Genomic DNA, 20633 nt, shown 5'->3' with positions numbered 1-20633 from the left:
AGCCCAGATTGGATCCCCAAACATAAACTTAAATTTGTGCAACGCGGCCAAGTTCAAATCGTTTCACCCCCGAGAATTGTTGAAACCCTAAATCCCATCCTCATTCTCTTCACAGCTCCAAAGCACCCAAAACCAAGCCACGCACAGGGAGACCCAGCGCTTCACGCAGGAGACCTGCCCTCCCAGGGCACTCACCTTGTAGTCTATCCCTTTGTGGTTAAGAGCAACATTGATGGTGAAAGTTGAAGAATCATGATGGGGGCGAAGATAAGGCTGCTCATCCGGACGGTATCGGACCATGAAGTTCATGATGGCGCGAGCCTGAGAAGAGGAGAAACCAGGGTTAGCACCTGAAGGCAGGGTAGAGAATGGGATACCTGTGTAAAACCTGCCTGACATGGGGCGATCATATTCACTCCAAGTACAACACGCTCAAGTTATGTTCTTGCCACTGGCAGATCTCAAAAAACTGCTGGGTGGGGAGCAAAAAGTCAGTAGCTGACAGCACCAGGCTGATATTGAAAAAGTTAAGCAGGTAGCTTTTTGGGAGACAAAGTTGGGCCGGGAAGTGAAAAAAAAAATTCCATAATATGCCAGTAATAATTGTCATACTCTTCATATGAAAACTTAAAGGTTGCCATGTTCTTTCCAGGAACTGAACATATTCATTTTATGTCGTGCATACACATACTATACCTTTAATTCTTCAAGAACCTTTCCAACGTTGGTAAACTGTATTAACAGGGGTTCTGGCTTACAGTTGGGGCTGAATTAAGAATCTGCAGCACTTCCCCCCCCCCCCCCCGGTAAACAAATTTTATTAAAAGGCATTTGTATGATCTGATGAAACGATGCAGCCCACCAAAGTTTAGGCTTTTAAATAAAATGTGTTCATTCAAAAACTGAGGTTTCCCATAAGACCCCCATACCCAAAACTGGAATAGTTTTGATCTAGTGCAGGGCTTTTAACCAGGGGTACGGGTACCATCTGTGGTACATTGGCACCTGGCAGGTGGTACGCGACCATCTTAGAAAAGTGGTAGCGGGGAAGGGGAATGAGCTGAACCAGACACAGCACCGCACAAGCCTGAGCAAGAGATGGCTGGAGCTGCAGGGCTGTCAGGGCTCAGCGGAAGCGCCAGGATCGGCGCTTCTTCGGGGCTGTCAGGGCTCAGCGGAAGCGCCAGGATCAGCGCCAGGCTCCAGCTGGAGCTCGGCACTGATCCTGGCGCTTCTGCTAAGCCCAGAAGAAGCGCCGATCAGCTGGAATGTTGCAGCATCTCCAGGGTCCTGTGATTTACATTTAGATGCTTGGCAACTGATTCATATTTATGACGGTCACAGTGTCCCAGGGTCATGTGAAGTGACCAAAACCTGCTGCAACCACCCAGCAGATGGGGGGAATAAAAACCAAACACCCCCGCCACCTCATCCCTGCTGCCAAGCCTCAACAGAAATGCTCACAACAATGAAAACCTCGGACAGGAGGAAGAGCACCGCCGCCGGGCGGGCAGGCAGGTGTCTTGCTCGGCTGTGGCTTGGGGGGCATTTTTGTTAGTGCCATTGTAACTTCAAACAGTCACTAAGCGAACTGTTGTAAGTCAAGGACTACCTGTACTTCATCACTTTTTTCCTTTTTGGGGGGGGGTCATCAAGTTTTTGACACCTTGCTAGGCGACTGGTGGTACTTGGATGTTGCCATATCCTAAAAGTGGTACAATGGATGAAAAGGTTGAAAAGCCCTGATCTAGTGCATTCTGGGAAATGAAAATAATACCCAAAGGAAACAGATGCGGCCAATTGTGAAAAGGACACAGAAAATTTTAGGAGAAGAATCTTAAACCTGATCCTTATAAAATCAGTTGAGTTTATTACAACCCAAGTGGCACTGATTTAGCCCATTCAGAGGAGAGGGTATTGCCCATTACATTCAGCCCTAAATAAATCAGAAGTCTTGTGCTCACCCAATGCTATTCCCCCCCTTAAATAAAGCTCAAAACAAAGTAAAAAATAACTAAACTTTTATGTAGGCAAATCTAGCTGCTAGATTTGAATCTGACTGGGATGACTGTAGACATAGTCTTCAAGTTACGACTCCTTGATCAGCAATCAGTCAAAGATGCGATAATCTTGAATGAGAGGAACTTACAATTGGTCCTCAGAGTTCCAGCTTTGTAATGATCACGTGACGGGAATTTTTGATGTTTCCCTGACAGCTTCTCATAAGCAAAGTCAATGGGAAAGCCAGCAGGAAGTCTGAAGTTGCAGCCCCATGAGATCCTCACTTAACAATCCCAGCAATCCTCTGAACATAACGACAACTGGGACTGCCGGAACTGCGTCCCTGACTAAGCGACACAGCCTCATGACAAGTGGTGGGGGAAAAGCAAACAGTTGGGGCCCCAATTACTTTGTAGAAATTGCAACAGACATCCTGTAGAACAGAGGTCCCCAACCTCTGGTCCGTGGACCTGCACCAGTCCGCAGCATGCCAGAAACCGGTCCACGCGAACAAGCAAAGCCCAATCCATGGGATGCAGGCAATACATGAAACCACGCCCCCTCCGGCCCGGGGAAAAAATATCTCTCCACAGAACCGGTCCCTGGTACCCAAAAGTTTGGGGGCTGCTGCTTTCTGTATCTTCACTCTGCCTTTGGTAACCTTCAGACATGCAGGTGTTACCTTGGTGTGGTAGCCTGGAAAGAACTTTTCTGTGACCGGGGCAATGTAGTCCCTCAAGAACTGCAGCCACTCCTTCTCGAAGCCAATTTGGTTCATATGAATGTCAACAGTAGGGACGTTCTCGTAGCCACCAACCAGCCGAGTGTCCTAGAGGGGAGATGCAGAACTGGAGGAATTGTGATAGGGTGTGAAAAGAACCTTGAGAGACAGAAGGAAGAGCCGTAGCCTAGTCGGATAAGGGAAATCTTGAACCCAGAGCAGGAAGGGGTGCGGAGACAGTATCTCAGTACTGACCCTCTCTACTTTTTTGGACCGTAAAGACAGAGGAGGGGGAAGCCCTTTCAAACTTGGAAGATTTGGTTACTTTCACCTTACAACAAAAGCAATTGCCATGCTTGACTCACTACGCACCCCCTCCTCGCAAGCAGACAACAGAAATAGGGGTAGATTTGGAATGCAAAGGAGGGAATCGTGGAATGCAAGAACCGATTGTCGCCTGGCAACGTCCTGATGCTCAAGAAGATTGAAAGATCATTTCCCAAAACAAGCTGACGACAATTCATTGGTGGACAATGCACAGTGGGTGGCCCAGGAGAGAAAAGGGGATTTTAAACTAGGCTACTTCGTGCACAGAAACCTCCGAACTGGCTTCACTTCTTTTGTGCCTATGTGGAATTATCAGTAAAGTTAATACTCTTGGTAAAATAATGTCCCAGGAGTTTCTTTTGCTACATATGCCAACGGGATGATTGACAGTAATATTAGTATGCATGATTTTGCTTTGGTTTCCTGGTTTGGACTACCTCAAAAGATTGACAGGGACGTAGAATCCAGGAAGACCCTTTAAGAAGATGGTTCAGGAACTGGGCCAAGCCAGTTTTCTACAAACGATCCACCTTCAAACTGGGAGACCGATGGCTTCTTTTTCATTTGTGTGCCTCGCACATGAAAGTCATCCACTGGCTTGTAAGTACTGCCCCCCTGGCTTGTAAGCAAGAAATTCCATAAATTATGGAGCTTGTCCTTTCATCTCTTCTGACTCGGCTTCCAGTCTCCATATTGGGGGGTGGTGGGGGGTGGATAAGAGGTGGGCTTGGAGGCACCCCAAATCTAGTCTTCCTCCTTCACCATATTATGTTCTATTTTATACACCTTGTCCATCAGATGAAAAGGGCCAAAAAATGATGGTGGCCATGACTGTGTGTGTGAAGCACAACTCGTGTTTTACATCCAACACACATAAAAGGAATAGTCCCCATCTTGATTTCTTTTGACATTTTCGTGAACTGCCCTACACCTCAGTTACACCTTGTTTTAACCTTCAGAGTCCCAATTTTTTTTGTTGTAAGCTAGGGGTGTCAAACTGCCGGCCTGCAGACTGGTTTCTTTATACCAAAGCCACACCCACCATTGCCGGCAATGCAAAAAGAGTCGTGATACATCGTGACAAGTCACGTGACGTGACGAGTTGACAGCCATGTTCTAAGGTGTCTGAAGTCCCTCATCATTCTGCAAGCCTTCTTTGACCCCTCTTCCCAACTCTCCTCAGCCTTCTTCCAAATGAAGCAACCTGAACAGTGGTCATCTTGCTGGAGGAAAAGGCTAGGACAGTCTCACCTCATGTTTTCCTCCAGACCACTGGCCAAAGTGTTCCACCTCTTCCACGAGCTCGTCGCACATCTGATCGGTGAACACAGGAAACCAGTAAACATCAGGGCAAGGCTGCCAATGGGAAGAAGAAACGATGAGCGAAGGAAGTTTGAGAGAGCAAAATCAGCAACTCAAGAAGACCAGGGAAAAGAGAGACAGTCACCTGCTCAAAAAATTCTCCCTCAAGAACGCGGGAGTAGTTTTCGTGGATATATTTCTCCTGCCAGTCCTGTCCAAGGAAGGAACAAAATAAGAACAGAGTCGTTTAGAATTATCATAATAACCAGGAAATGCATCTCCTAGCCCAGGGGTAGGCAACCTTGGCTCTTTTATGACTCATGGACTTCAACTCCCAGAATTGTTGGCTCAGGAATTCTGGGAGTTGAAGTCCATGAGTCATAAAAGAGCCAAGGTTGCCTCCCTCTGTCCTAGCCTAAGGTGTGCCAGGCAATCCAGTCCTGGAGTAAAAATTTAATCTCTTGCCATCACATCTCTGCCTTCCCCAAATGGGGCCCTTTCAGATACTCTGAAACTACAATTCCCAGAATTCTCAGAGGGCCTTGGACATGGTGGGAAGCTCAAGGGACAGCCACCTGGGGAGTTCATCTGGATTTCCCGTAATGCTCTGGAAATTGCAAGAGTAGTCCCATCAGCATGCAACCTCTCCCCCTTCCAGAGAAATCCTCCCAGATCTAGGCGCAGAGGTGTAGGTGTGAGATTGGGAGAAAAGGGCCTCATCCTGTGCAACTTGGAATTACTGGGACCACTCACCATGGGATTCTCAGAAATCTGCCAGAGCTCAGGATGTAGGCGGGAGATGTTGTATCTACTGGTGGAAAGGAGACGTCCAAAATCATCCCGATTACTGATATGGAGAAAGATGCTCTGAAAAGGAGAGGAAGGACCAAATTTAGGCCAAATGTGTATGACCTTGTGGTCCCAAGCGCCCACATGCCAGGGGATACCAAAGATGTTTGAAATAAATATAAATATAGATATAGATGATGTAGATATATAGATGACCTATATCTATATCTATATCATCTATATCTATATCTATATCTATATCTATATCTATATCTATATCTATATCTATATCTCTATCTATCGACATATAGAGAGACTAAACATAAATGTAAAGATAAACATAAATATAAATATACACAGATATCTTTCACATATGTCCTGTGCTTGTTCTGCAGAGTTTTAGAATAAGATTCTAGAGCAGCATTTCTCAACTTTGATAACTTTGCGAAGTATGGACTTCAAGGCTGGCTGCGGGATTCTGCGAGTTGAAGTCCAGACATCTTAAAAGTTATCAAGGTTAACAAACATCACTTTAGAGTATATTTCGGTCTGGAGGAAATTTCTACTCCTTAAAAATAGGGTCAAAACAGTACCTGCGGGAGGTAAGAGTAAATGGCTTATAAAACTGCCCAAACTACAGGTAGTCCTTGTTTAACTGTAGTAATTGGGAGCAGAGGTTCCACTGCTAAGCAATGCAGTTGTAAAATGAGGTGTCACATGACCACATCGCTTAGTGGCGGCAATCCCATCAGTCGCTGTTGCATTGGTTAAGCAAGGATCATGGATTGTTAAGCAAGGACCTCCTTGCAATCTTCTGCTAGCTCCCAACAAGTCAATGGGGAAGCCAGCAGGAAGTCGCGTGTCCCAGACAGGCTCACAAACAGGCCAATCGACAGGTAAGTGACTGCTGTAGCGCGGTGCAAGTGTGGCAGAGCCAGGGGGGCTGCTGCCAGGTGAGGGTGGTGTTGCAGGTGCGTGCGAGGGAGCACTCTGTAGCCAGGCTCCTTGGAAGAAAAAGAGGCAGGACTGCAAGCAATTTACCAGAGTGATTTTTGATCTTCTCTGCAGGCTTCCCCAACGACTTTGTGGGAAGTCAGCAGGGCAGGTCATGAATGTTGATCACATGACCATGGGACACTGCAACCGTTGTAAAGTGTGAAGAGGTTATCCAGTCTCTGCTTCCTGAACTTCGAGCACCAGTCGAAACTTCAGCTAGTCCTTGAATTAAGACCACAATTAAGCCCAAAATTTCTCTTGCTAAGCAAGACATAGATTCAGTGAGTTTTGCTCTATTTTATGATTTTTCTTGGTGCAGCTGTTAAGTGAATCGCTGCAGCTGTTAAGTTAGTCACACGGTTGTTAAGGGAACTTGGCTTCCCCGTTGATTTTGCATGTCGGAAGGTCACAAAAGGGGATTACACAACCCTGGGACGCTGCAACCGTCACGTATACATGCCAGTTGCCAAGCATCTGAATTTTGATCACGCGGCCCTGGGGATCCTGCAGCCGTCGTAAGTGTGAAAAACATGTCACTTTTTTCAGTGCCATTATAACTCCAAATGGTGGCTAAACAAATGGTTGTTTAAGTTGAGGACTACGTGAACCACTCATTTAGCACCCTCCCAAATTTGAATAGTTGCTGAAACATTGGTTCTCAGCTGAGAACGTCTGTCATAGACTTATATTAACAACATAAAATACGAAAAACAACTTTTTTTTTAAAGAACTTTGTTCTTTTGGATGCGCAGCCTCTAAGAAAGCAAAAACTCTCACCTTCTCCCGCACACTTTTACAAAAGGCCATATCTGGATCCGTGTCCTCCAAGGTGAAAATATTGCGTTGGGGCAAATCCTGCCTTAAGATCTCCCCTTTCAACAGGTAGGCCTGAGAGATATAGGGGACGTTCCACACTCCACTGCGATAGGGAAAAGCAACATGAGAATCAGCAGTACCATAAACAAGGCAGCAGGTACGGAGATTGGAAAATTAAAAGAAAAATAAAAAAAAGCTTGGGATTCGACCCGCCAAACTGCCGACCTTCTGATCGACAAGCTCAGCGTCCTAACCCACTGAGCCACCACGTCCCTACTTCAAGCCTACTTCCCTCTTAAATTCTCAAAATGCAATTCTACAAAAAATTTTTTTTGACTTTTTCAACCACAGCCCTTTTGACGTTATCACAATATCCCAGAGCAGACCCTGGGCATTTTACGGCCCCCAGGACACATCCAGCTGTTTGGCTGTCCTTCTCCTCCCCGTAGGAGGTCAATCGGAAATTAGATAGCAATAGCGCTTAGACTTATATGCTGCTTCACTGTGCCTTACAGCCCTCTCTAAGCGGTTTACAGAGTCAGTATATTGCCCCCAACAATCTGGGTCCTCATTTTACTGACCTCGGAAGGATGGAAGGCTGACTCAACCTTGAGCTGACCTGGTTCGAACTGCTAGCAGTAGGCACAATCAGCCTGCAATATTGCATTCTAACTACTGCGCCATCACAGCTCATATCATCAAATGTAAATAAATGTACACCATGCATGCACGAAAACTGCACTGCTTTTGTTTCAAAGGTAACTGCTATTTCCCCCCCAATTTACTTATATGCAAGCATGTGTGCCTACACATCTTCACAACTCTACTGGTTCAGCCCCGCACAACTGTTTTTTATGCGCCCCCCCTTAGGAAAATTAATTGCCGATCTCTGTTCCAGAGGTTTTTTGTTCATCTTTAAAAGGCTAGGAGCCCATGTTGCTGCCCTCGACGGCTGGAAGCCCTAAATGTGAAGTGTACTAATGATTCAAACCCAGTTTAGCCTAGTCTACCTTGTTTCACACACATAGCCAGCAGTATGATTTGAACTGTGTCTACCCATACCTCATCCAACACTCCAAGTCAGGGGTGTCAAACTCAATTTCATTGAGGGCTGCATCAGCATTGCGGTTGCCCTCAAGGGGCTGGGTGGGTGTAGCCAGGGTGGGCGTGGCCTACTGGGTGGGTGTGGCTAGAGTGGGTGTGGCCTACTGGGTGGGCATGGCCAGCTCTACATCATTCGCATCAAGGGTGCCTATGGGGGCCTGGGCAGGAGTGGGACAGATCTGAGGGTCTCTGGCAGGAGGAGGGTCTCTGGGCCAGGGCCAAGGCAGTGCGGGCCATTCCCTCACTGTTTCGAGGATGGCTTCGCCGGCCGCATGAAACCACTTTGCGGGCCGGATCTGGCCCCCGGGCCTTGTGTTTGACATGTCTGCTCTAAGTGCAAAAATCACATGTGTTCTCTAGCCATAAAATCATTCTTCTCAAACTCTAAAATTCTGCTTTAGCTTAGCATCTTGTAATGGCATGTGGAAAAGACCTTGGGAGATGGAGCAAAGAGAATGCCTAAGGACTGTGCCAAAGATGCTTTTTCACAAGGCAACTGGACTTTCTTGTTTTCCTTTGAAGACATTTCACTTCTCATCCAAGAAGCTTCTTCAGCCCTGACTAGATGGTGGGGAATGGAAGGATTTATACTCCTTGCAGACAGCTGGTGATTTGCATTCTTTTAGAGGGTCACTGAGGCCACCTGGAGCTTTATCTGTGTTGTCACGGTCACCTGATTAATACAAATGGGCTTGGAGCCTTCTTGGAACTGTTGGAAGGACTGTGTTGTAGCCTGGAGATATATGGTGTCGTATCCCTCCCCCTCAACTGCGAGAGGGCTGTTTAAAATTGTGACCCTGAGGACACAGATAAACCTCCAGGTGGCCTCACCGACCCTCTCAAAGAATGCAAATAACCAGCTGTCTGCAAGGAGTATAAATCTTTCCATTCCCCACCATCCAGTCAGAGCTGAAAACGCTTCTTGGGTGAGAACTGAAAAGTGTTCAAAGAAAAACAAGAAAGTCCAGTTGCTTCTTGAACAAGCACCTTAGGATAATTGAGAATCTTCATAGAGATTCCATTTGTCCAAGGAGTGGTTAGATAAGAGACAGCATAGCCCTCACCTAGATAGCGGGTAGAGCAAGCGGCTCAGAAGAGACCCTCCCTAGTTTCTTGGTATGTAAAGGAGACAGTGGGAGATTTGTATTATCAGATCTATAAGACTTTGCTAACTAGACGTACAATAAAGTGAGATAGTGGGAGATTTGGACTTTCAGACTTGTGAGTTTCTAATAATTAGCCTTACAATAAAGCAGAATTCAGTCATCTTGTCATCCTTCCTCTCTGGTCTCCATGGGAAAACTTGACACATCTGGTTGACTTGTAGAAGTCTTCAGCTCTGCAAAAGCCACCTTCCACCCAACCATCCATACGCTTAAAGTTCCCACTTACATTCTCTTGCCTTGCACCAATTCCACATAGTCCTCTGAGCGGGCGTAATATTCATCGGGGCTAAGGGCACCCCAAAAGTTGGACCAAAGCTTGGCATACCGAGACATCATGGGAGCAATCACGTTCCTGGATGGTGCAGAGGAGTAATACAGAAGTCAGGAGAGTAAAAGCCAGTGGGCGAAAGGAGAAGTCAATATGGCCCGCACCTGAGCTGAGCACTTGGGTGGCTGTGGAACTACTGCTTACTTGTTCTCCTGCACAAGTATCTGCAGGATTTCGGGATTTGTCACCACCACATCAGCATCGAGGCTGAAGTAATAGTCACAGGTGGAATCCTGTCGGCACAGATCCCTGGAATGCAAAAAAAGAAAAAAAAAGAGGATGGATTAGAACTGTATTTCTCAAATTTGGCAGCTTTAACATGGGTGGACTTCAACTCCCAGAATTCCTCAGATAGCTGATTAAAACTTTGATGCTTTGCTGCCCATTTCTCTCTGCCAACCAAATACAGCAGACCCTGTACAGGTAGTCCTCGACTTACGACCACAATGGAGCCCAAAATTTCTCTTGCTAAAGGAGACATTTGTTAAATGAGTTTTGCCCTATGTTACGACCTTCCTTACCACACTTGTTAAGGGAATCCCTGCAGTTGTTAAATTAGTGACACGGTCGTTAAGTGAAGCTGGCATTCTCTAGTAGTGGGATTCAAATACCTGAACAACCAGTTCTCTGAATGGATGCAGGCCTGGCCCTCCAAGGCCTAGAACGGACTTCCGGAAGTGACATCCACGCACTCCTAGTGGACCGTTCTAGGCCTAGAAAGCCTCCAGGCTGCCATGGCCTGGAACGGACTTCCGGAAGCGACATACATGCAGTTCCTGTGGGCTGTTCTAGTCCTGGAAGGCCTCCTCCAGGCACCCAAGTCCTAGAACGGACTTCCAGAAGCAACGTGGGTTCAGCCGGTTCTCCGAACTCAACAACATTTAACTACCGGTTCTCCCAAACTGGTGCGAACCGGCTGAATCCCACCACAGGCTTTCCCAATGTCTTTGCTCATCAGAAGTTTACCAAAGGTGATCACGTGAGGCAACGATTATAAATATAAACTAGTTGCCTAGCATCTGAATTTTGATCAGATGACCATGGGGATGCTGCAATGGTCTTAAGTGTGAAAAACGGTCATGTCACTTTTTCTAGTAACTTTGAGCAGTCAGTAAACAAATTGTTGTAAGTCAAGGACTAGTTGTAGTTATTATCTGCAACCTCAACTGACCCAGCTCATTGATGAAGTAGGTTAAGTGGTATCTGGAGGTTTGTGTTTCTGCCCAGGAAGCAAAGTAATTTCTCGTTCCTTTTCCAAGTTCCTCTTGGGCTACAAAGGCAGATGAAATCAGTCAAAGCATTGAGGAAGAGACTGAACACATGGAAGGATCTTCAGTTTTTGGCTTGGCTTACTTTAGCACTTGAAAATGCACTGCTCTTCTGTCCTTATTTATTTATTTTATTTATTTATTTTATTGCATTTATATACCGCCCTATTCCTGAAGGACTCAGGGCGGTTTACAGGGTAATTAAAAACCAAAATACAAAAGTTAAAAACAAATTTTAAAAAAAATATATATGTCCCTGCATAAATAAAACCCCAGTTAAATAAAATTAATCCTCAGCCTGGGCCAGAGAGCTCGAAGAGCCAGGTCTTCAGGCCCCGGCGGAATGAACGGAGGTCGGGGGCAGTCCTCAGCTCCACTGGCAGCTGGTTCCAAAGGGCAGGCACCCCCACTGAGAAGGCCCTATCCCTGGGTGTTACCCGCCGGCAATCTCTTACCGGTGGCACCCTGAGAAGACCCTCCCTGTGGGAGCGCACTGGACGAAGGGAACTTGATGCCGGCAGCAGGTGTTCCCTCAGATATCCCGTACCCAAGCCATGTAGGGCTTTATAGGTCATCACCAGCACCTTGAATCTCACCTGGAGGGCAACCGGAAGCCAATGCAGCTCGCGGAGTAGAGGTGTTACATGGGAGTATCGGGAAACCCCCATCACAACTCGCGCGGCCGCATTCTGCACCAGCTGAAGCCTCCGAGTGGTCCTCAAGGGCAGCCCCATGTAGAGAGCGTTGCAGTAGTCTAAACGGGAGGTCACGAGCGCATGAGTGACTGTGCGTACGGCATCTCGGTCCAGATAGGGTCGCAACTGGCGCACCAGGCGAACCTGGGCAAAAGCCCCCCTGGTCACGGCTCCTATATGGTCTTCAAAATTGAGTCGTGAATCCAGGAGGACGCCCAAGTTGCGAGCCCTATCAACGGGGGGTAACACCTCACCCCCCATCGTTAGAGATGGAATAGTCTGGTTGCCCCGAGATGCCGATATGCACAGCCACTCAGTCTTGGCGGGATTGAGACGAAGCCTGTTTCTCCCCATCCAGACCTGGACCGCCTCCAGGCACCGGGACATCACGGCGAGGGCATCGCTGGGTTGGTTCGGGGTGGAAAGAAAAAGTTGGGTATCATCAGCGTACTGATGATACCCCACCCCGAAACCATGAATGATCTCACCCAGAGGCTTCATATAGATGTTGAACAGGAGGGGCGAGAGAACCGACCCCTGAGGAACTCCACAAATGAGAGGCCTCGGGGCGGATCTCTGCCCTCCCGTCAACACCGACTGCGAACGGCCCAGGAGATAGGAGGAGAACCACCGTAAAACGGTGCCTCCCACTGCCAACCCCCTGAGACGCCGCAGTAGGATACCATGGTCGATGGTATCAAAAGCCGCTGAGAGATCTAATAGGACCAGGACAGAGGAACAACCCCTGTCCCGAGCCCTCCAGAGACCATTCACCAGCGCGACCAATGCCGTCTCCGTGCTGTGTCTGGGCCTGAAACCTGATTGGTACGGGTCCAGATAATCAGTTTCCTCCAGGAACAGAGGAAGCTGATGCGCCACCACACTCTCAACAACCTTCGCCAAAAAGCGAAGGTTGGAGACTGGACGATAGTTATTTAAAACAGCCGGGTCCAGAGCAGGCTTCTTGAGGAGGGGTCTCACCACCGCCTCCTTCAAGGCAGCAGGGAAGACACCCTCCTTCAACGAAGCAGTTATTACTGCGTGGAACCAGCCTCGTGTCCCCTCCCGAGCCGCATAAGCTAGCCAGGAGGGGCACGGATCCAACAAACAGGTGGTGGTGCTCAGTCTCCCCATGATCCTGTCCACATCATCAGGGGAAACAGGGTCGAACTCATTCCAGATAACGTGCTCAAGACCGCCTGATTCCTCCACATTAGACTCTGCCCAGTCAGAGTCCAAGCCGGTCCGGATCCGAGCGATTTTGTCCGCTAGATGATGACTAAACTCCTCGGCTCGTCCCTGCAAGGGATCCTCCCTCACCTCCTGATTAAGGAGGGAGCGAGTTACCCTAAACAGGGCGGCCGGGCGATTATCTGCGGACGCGATAAGGGCGGCAAAGTAGTTAGACTTCGCCGTCCTTATTGCCGCAAGATAAGACCTTATAAAGGTTCTTAGCTGCAATCGGTCAGATTCGGATCGGCTGGACCTCCAACCGCTCTCTAGACCCCGTCTCCGACGCTTCATCTCCCGGAGCTCCGCAGAGAACCATGGAGCCCATCGGGATCTGCGCCGGGTCAGAGGTCGCAAGGGTACAACACAGTCAAGTGCCCCGGTGGCCGCCCTTTCCCAGGCATCAACCAGGATATCGACTGGGCTGTGGGTAAGGGTGATGGGTATAGGCCCAAGCGCCCTCTGGAACCGTTCCGGGTCCATTAGGCGCCTGGGGCGGAACCACCTGGTCGGTTCCGCAGCCCAGCGGCGGGGGGTGGCATAACGGAAGACCAGCCGCAGGAGGTAATGATCTGACCATGACAGGGGAGCAATAGTTGGTGAACCCCCTCCCAGATCATCCAGCCACTGTCCAGATAGGAACACCAGGTCGAGAGTATGATCCCCCACATGAGTCGGGCCCATGGCCGTCATGGAGGCCATGAACTCCCGAGCTAACTCAGACGACCCTCCCAGTGAAGGCAGGTTGAAGTCACCCAGAACTATAAGCCTGGGGAACTCCACCGCCAGCCCTGAGAGAGTGTCGAGCAGCTCGGGCAGGGCTGTTGCCACACAGCTGGGCGCCAGGTATGTGAGCAACAAGCCCAACTGAACCCGAGGACCGCATCTCAGGAGAAGGGATTCACTCCCGGCCATCTGGACAATGGTGGCCTCCCGCGGACATAAAGTCTCCCGAACAACCTTGCCATCCCCAAAAGCTCTTTTGCCTTTCAAAAGACTCTAGGTACATGGAGAGAGGATTAAGAGCTATACCTAGCTAGGCAGAACAACCTTGCCATCCCCAAAAGCTCTTTTGCCTTTCAAAAGACTCTAGGTACATGGAGAGAGGATTAAGAGCTATACCTAGCTAGGCAGAAACCAACAGTTCTCAGGCTAGAAAGAACCGTTATGTAAATATGGAACAGTTCTCAAGCATGGGAATACAATGGCTTATAGTGAGGGGCTGCCACAAGGCAGAGGGGGCACCAGATGGAAGGACAAGAAACAATGGTTGGAAACTGATCAAAGAGAGAAGCAACCTGGAATTAAGGAGAAACTTCCTGACAGTGAGGACCATCAACCAGTGGAACAGCTTGCCTCCAGGAATTGTGGGTGCTCCATGACTGGAGATTTTTAAGAAGAGACTAGACGTTCACCTGTCTGAGACGGTGAAGGTTCTCCTGCTTGAGCAGGGGGCTGAACTAGAAGACCTCCAAGGTCCCTTCCAGCTCTATTCTATTCTATTCTATTCTATTCTATTCTATTCTATTCTATTCTATTCTATTCTATTCTATTCTATTCTATTCTATTCTATTCTATTCTATTCTATTCTATATTTAAATCCTGGAGTAGACAAGTATCTCGGATTTGATTTTTTATCCTTGGGTTCAGGCATATGTTCCCCACTTATGTGGCTTTTATTGTATCAAGAATACAGCCACTTATCAACATAGGTGGTACCTCACTCAATAGTAGTAACTGTGAGAGGGATCTCGGAGTCCTAGTGGACAATCACTTAAATAGGAGCCAGCTGTGTGCTGCAGCTGCCAAAAAAGCCAACACAGTGCTAGGCTGCATTAACAGAGGGACAGAATCAAGATCACATGAAGTGTTAATACCACTTTACAACGCCTTGGTAAGGCCACACTTGAAATACTGCATTCAGTTTTGGTTGCCACAATGTAAAAAAGATGTTTAGACTCTAGAAAGAGTGAAGAGAAGAGCAACAAAGATGATCAGGGGACTGGAGGCTAAAATATATAAAGAAAGGTTGCTGGAGTTGGGTATGTCTAGTTTAATGAAGAGAAGGACTGGGGTGACATGATATCCAATATCAGGGGAGTGCCACAAAGAAGAGGGAGTCAAGCTATTCTCCAAAGCAGCTGCTCCAAAGAACCAATGGATGGAAGAAGAGAAGCAACCTAGAATTAAGGAGAAATTTCCTGACAGAACAATTAATCAATGGAACAACTTGTCTTCAGTAGTTGTAAATGCTCCAAGACAGAGAAGTTTTTAAGAAGAGACTGGACAACCATTTGTCTGAAAGGGTATAGAGTTTCCTGCCTGAGCAGGGGGTTGGACTAGAAGACCTCCAAGGTCCCTTCCAGCTCTGTTATTCTGTTCTAACATGTGTTAAATCTGGGAACTTCCATTGTATTTCTGGACTTGGAACAAAACATCAGCTGTGATAATTCATTACTATGTCTCGCCTGAAATCTGGCGATAGTTAAAACGACATACTTGAAAAAGTTAGCGTTTAGTAGCAACAACTGATGCTTTGCCAATTAAATTTCTGCCTGGTCTTGCAGTGGGGAGGGGGACATGATGCTTAAAACATTTGGCAGGTACCTCGTTTCTCTCTCTCTCTCTCTCTCTCTCTCTCTCTCTCTCTCTCTCTCTCTCTCTCTCTCTTTCTCTCTCTCACACACACACACACACACACCCCACATGCTTTTCTACCAATTGAGATAGCTGAATCTGTCATTTCTTACCCTGCATTTACTTACATTGCCATATCTCGGGCTTCACCCTCGCTCAGATCCTCCTCCGGCCCAATTAGTTTGATGAGGTGAAAAGCCTTGCGAAGTTGTTCCCATTCAGCTTGGATGTGGGGCTCGTGGTACACCTCCTGCCAAAATGTCAGACAAGTTTATTAGTGTCCTTGAGTGGCCAAGATAGAGAGGAATCTCAGGGTTCGAGTAAGGAGGTGGAACAGCATCTGTGAATGACCTTAGGAGACAGAAAGAATAATGATTCACAACCTCAGCAACTTGAAGATGTGTGGACTTCTGGGAGATGAAGTCCACATACCTTCAGGTTGCCGAAGTTGAGAAACTAGACTACACAAGGGTCAGACAAGAGACAGTTGAGCCTGCACAAGAAACAAGGACACGGCAAGGGTTCCCTCACTTGTTTAGAAGAGCCGTGATGGCACAGTGGTTAGAATGCAGTATTGCAGGCTACTTCTGCTGACTGCCGGCTGCCAACAGTTCGATTCTCACCAGCTCAAGGTTGACTCAGCCTTCCATCCTTCCAAGGACAGTAAAATGAGGACCCAGATTGTTGGGGGCAAATATGCTATCTCTGCAAACGACTTAGAGAGGGCTGTAAAGCATTGTGAAGCGGTATATTAGTCTAAGTGCTATTGCTATTCTTAAGACTGTAAATGTGAGGGAGATGTACTTTCCACTAATGTAACCATACACTAAAACAGAGCGAGTACTCCCGAGTGTACTTCTTATCAGGACTACCTCACAAGGTTGACAGGAAGGCAGTGGAAATAGTAGGATGACTCTTAAACCTACAAGTCCGCCCTCAATTCTCTTTCTGTTTAACCACATTACATTCCAGCCAGTCAGGACCTTTCTACAAGCTAGAAATATTTTACTACTTGGAATATCATAGCACTGATTTGAATTGTTTTGTATTTTAGATTGTTGCAGATTTAGTCTCAATTTGCTCAGGATATATATATATTTTCTGTCCCTTTTGGAAATACGCTTCTGTACTTAATTATAAGTTCAACTGGAGTATGCTAAGCTTGGTTGTAGTGCATTTTTAACATTTTTTTGAGATCTCCGCAGATTTCAACTGTAGAACTGGAAGAGGGGGAAGCTAACATCTGTTCCCTATTCATCACCCCCCCAGGGAATCCAGAGTTACAACCTCTGCAATAGACACCATATGCAGCTGTGGATCTCATTTCAGTGACACATAAGCTGAAAAGCAACCAGTATCAAGGAAATTACTGAAATAAAGGAAGTCACAAGGAGGAAGTTGAGTAATCCCAGAAGTTCCCCATAACATCGTGGCCCTCTAGATGTGCGGGAAGACCACTCTCATTATTCCCAGCTGGCAGGCCCATGGGCTGATGGGAGTTGCAGTCTGAAATCAAGGGTGGCTGTTTATTGGCTCAACTCACATGGTTGTGAATGAAGAGGTTGAGGTGAGAATAAGGGTAATCCAAAGTCAGAAGACGCTGAAGAAACTGAGGCAAGAACGGTATTGGCTTTTCAATAAAGACACCCAGCAGAACACGTGGATATGACTCTTCCTAGCAAAGGAAGACAGGAGAAGAGATTTATGTCTCAAAGCTCTCAGCTCAGACCAGGGGTGTCTAACCTTGGCAGCTTTAAGACTTGTGGACTTCAACTCACAGAATTCCCCAGCCAACATGGTTGACTAAGGAATTCTGGGAGCTGAAGTCCATAAGTCTTCAAGTTCCAAGGTTGGACATCCCTGGCTTAGATACTTACTAAAGTCCATCTGGGTTATATTCCTCCCCTACTTTCACCTCTAGTAGGATACCCAGAGACTCACTGGCACGTCTGAGAGATCCAGGAGGTCATCATCGCATACTTCGCAGCCTCCCTCGTATGTCCAGGCATTTGGGATGTAATTCCCCAAATAATTCAGCTGTAACTGCATGGAGAGAAGGAAAAAGTCTGTGAAAGATGGAATGAAGGTGAGTTGCATCAATGCAGGTAGTCCTTGACTTACGAACACAATTCACCTCAAAATTTTTGTTGCTAAGTGACACATTTGTTAAGTGTCCCATTTTATTATCTTTCTTGCCACAGTTATTAAGTGAATCACTGCGGCTGTTAAATTAGTAACATGGCTATTAAAAGTGAATCTGGCTTCCCCACTGACGTTGCTTGTCGAAAGGTCGCAAAATGGGATCATGACATGACCCCAGGACACTGCAACAGTCATAAATGCCAAGTGTCTGAATTTCGATCACGTGACCATGGGGATGCTGTAAGGATCGTAAAATGGTCAGAAGTCACTTTTTTCAATGCTCTTGCAACTTCAAACGGTCACCAAATGAGCTGTTGTTGCACGTTGAGGGTTACCTGTATTTTGCTTAGCAGCAGAAAACCAGGGAAGAGAGAATTCAGCACCAAGGCAGACCTCTTTGTAGATTTACTACAAGTATGGACCTTTCTGAGATATTTCACACATGGATTAAAGAACTGGAATTTCCCAGAAAGCTCTTAAAAATTGGAAAATTATAGCTATAGGTTTTAGATAATAATAATAATAATAGTAGTAGTAGTAAGTTGGAAGGGATCTTGGAGGTCATCTAGTCCAACCCCCTGCTCAGGCAGGAAACCCTATACCATTTCAGGCAAATGGCTGTCCAGTCTCTTCTTAAAAACTTCCAGTGTTGGAGCATTCATCCAAAAATTGTATTTAGGACATGTGGGACTCCCCAATTTCGAACCATCACTCAATGAACTGTTGTTAAGTCGAGAAATACCTTCCAAAATTGGATTCGGCTTTGAGACTCTTAACAAGTGAACAAGGAAGAAAGTGAACTTGAGATGGTTTGGAGAGCACTGGCTATCAGAGGAAAGAGAAGCCTTGTTTTTCTACCCACTCCCTGAACAGTGGAAACCCAATACCAGCTTCCTAATCAGGCAAGTACGCACAGCCATTTAGCTATGGGGCAACCTGCTTCACAGGATCTTGGAATGGAGTCACACTCTGGGTAAAGACTGTGCAAATTTAAAATTGTAAAAGGGAAAAAGTTACCTTGGTGGGTCCGTTGCCATGGATAACCACAGGAAGGGTATCATATGCAACATTTCGGGCTCGGACGCGGGTCTGCTCAAATTTCAGCACAACCTCCTCTGTGAAACCAGGAAGAAAAAGTATAGAATGAGCCAGTTTGGTGTAGTGGTTAAGTTGCTGGCCTAGAAACCAGGAGACTGTGTGTGAGTTCTGGTCCTCCTTACTTTGGGCCAGTCACTCCCTTTTCTGTCCAACCTACCTTGCAGGGTTGTTGATACCTGTGTTTCCCCGGAAATAAGACTGGATCTTATATTAACTTTTGCTCCAAAAGATGTATTAGGGCAGACATGTCAAATGCGCGACGTCACGTGACGTCGTGCAACGTATCGGAGCTTTTGCTCCATTGCCGGCAATGGGGTGGGCGCGGTTTTGGGATGATGCGTCCGGCCCATGGACCTGCAATTTGACACCCCTGTATTAGGGCATATTTTCTGGTCAGGGCTTATATTCGGGGAAATATGGTACTAAATGCATCCGTCTGGCTGATGATCTTAACTGGGGCTTATTTGGGGGGTGGGGCTTATATTACGAGCATCCTGAAAAAAATCAAGCTAAGGCCTATTTTCCGGTTGGGCCTTATTTTCTGGAAAACACAGTATGGGGAAAATAGGAGGCAGGAGTATAAATACATATATAAGCCAGCTTACACACACACACACACACACACACACACACACACACAAACTACATGTAATACAGCTATGTATTACCTAGCTGCTCACTGTGTGTGGGTTGGGCAACTATGTAAATTTGTTTAATAGAGAACCCAGGTTGATATGGAGTTGAACAAGTGGCTAGTTTGATTATGTTTGTGTCTGTAAGTGTGTGCATTAGGGGTTTTAGATTGTATCGTTTTAATGTTGTTAAGCTGCCCAGAGTCACCATGTGTGAGTTCGGTGGCTATATAAATTTGCTTAATAAATACATAGGTGGGGAAAAACGTAGATTGCAATTCAATAAAATGATGCTGACGATGATGATAGAAATGGCGCCATTATGTTAATTTCTTCTAATCTAGAAGGTTCAGAGACACAAAGAGAGCCGGAGTGCTCTCATACACCAGTTCTGGCGCTTAATAAATAAATAGGCAGGGGAAAACGTAGATTGCAATTCAATAAAATGACGCTGACGATGATGATAGAAATGGCGCCATTATGTTAATTTCTTCTAATCTAGAAGGTTCAGAGACACAAAGAGAGCCGGAGTGCTCTCATACACCAGTTCTGGCTTTCTGAATTCAAAAGAGATACATCCAAGGAGACTACTGGTCATCTGTAGTGGACGTTCTTCAAGCCCATTAAATCGTAATAGCCTTAACCAGAGATGTCTGTGGTATATGTGTGTAAATGATAAAACAAGCCACAAATCGCACCAACACTAAACTCCACCTTTTGGTATGTGCATTGCGATGTCATAGGCACATACTGTACACAAGGTTGACAATAGCATCAAGCCATTAGAATAATTGTTTTGACTAAATTGCCGGACATTCCTGGTCTCCTTCAACTGCACTGACGTTTGTCAAGGCGACAAGTCTTGTATTTTGAGATCTCCAGGTCACAAAATTTCCCGTCTGCTCCCATCCTGCTCCTTCACGCCTTTTCTCCCCTGCTAGACATATTTTTGCTGATTCTCCTCATTGAGAGCACCGCTCACTTACCAATGGCCCCATTTAGGTTCTGGAAGATTTTGGACGTGTGATCCAAGGTGATCCCGTATTTTTCCTACAAACACAACAGTGAGGAACTAAGATCAGAGTCTTTTCCTTACACCACACATTATTCTTCTCATCCTTCTACAAAACCCTCCATGGTCAAGTTACAAATCAGGCGATTGGGAGGGACACTGAACTGTAGCTCAACAATGTGGTGAGTTGTAGATCCAGACTTAGTTGCTGGTACTTTGTAAAATTCTTCCTGGCTAGAGCTGATTCTTCAAAAGTGGGGTGGGAAAACCTGAAACTCAGTTTAGCAACTCAGCCCATTTGTCACTATGTAACTTGAGTTTCGCATCATATTTTAGATTCTACTAATTGTATATTGCATTAAATGACAT

General features: G+C 46.6%; 1 protein-coding gene across 1 annotated transcript in view; it reads right to left on the bottom strand.

Moving 5' to 3' along the window:
• Positions 1 to 20633, bottom strand: part of LOC308676023 (multifunctional procollagen lysine hydroxylase and glycosyltransferase LH3-like) — a 51939-nt gene that overhangs the window by 3257 nt on the left and 28049 nt on the right. Inside the window, exons 6-18 of the mRNA XM_081341726.1 lie at positions 20239 to 20302; positions 18540 to 18637; positions 17322 to 17423; positions 16924 to 17055; positions 15509 to 15630; positions 9695 to 9799; positions 9449 to 9574; positions 6914 to 7055; positions 5105 to 5218; positions 4497 to 4562; positions 4301 to 4405; positions 2684 to 2830; positions 196 to 321 (exon numbers count right to left, since the gene is read on the bottom strand). Of these exons, the coding sequence (XP_081197852.1) occupies positions 196 to 321; positions 2684 to 2830; positions 4301 to 4405; positions 4497 to 4562; positions 5105 to 5218; positions 6914 to 7055; positions 9449 to 9574; positions 9695 to 9799; positions 15509 to 15630; positions 16924 to 17055; positions 17322 to 17423; positions 18540 to 18637; positions 20239 to 20302 (1449 nt within the window). The remainder of the gene's footprint in view (positions 1 to 195; positions 322 to 2683; positions 2831 to 4300; positions 4406 to 4496; positions 4563 to 5104; positions 5219 to 6913; positions 7056 to 9448; positions 9575 to 9694; positions 9800 to 15508; positions 15631 to 16923; positions 17056 to 17321; positions 17424 to 18539; positions 18638 to 20238; positions 20303 to 20633) is intronic.

Source organism: Vipera berus (genome assembly GCF_964194415.1).
Source record: "Vipera berus genome assembly, chromosome: W".
Taxonomy (NCBI): domain Eukaryota; kingdom Metazoa; phylum Chordata; class Lepidosauria; order Squamata; family Viperidae; genus Vipera; species Vipera berus.
This window is presented reverse-complemented; position numbering and strand designations above follow the sequence as displayed.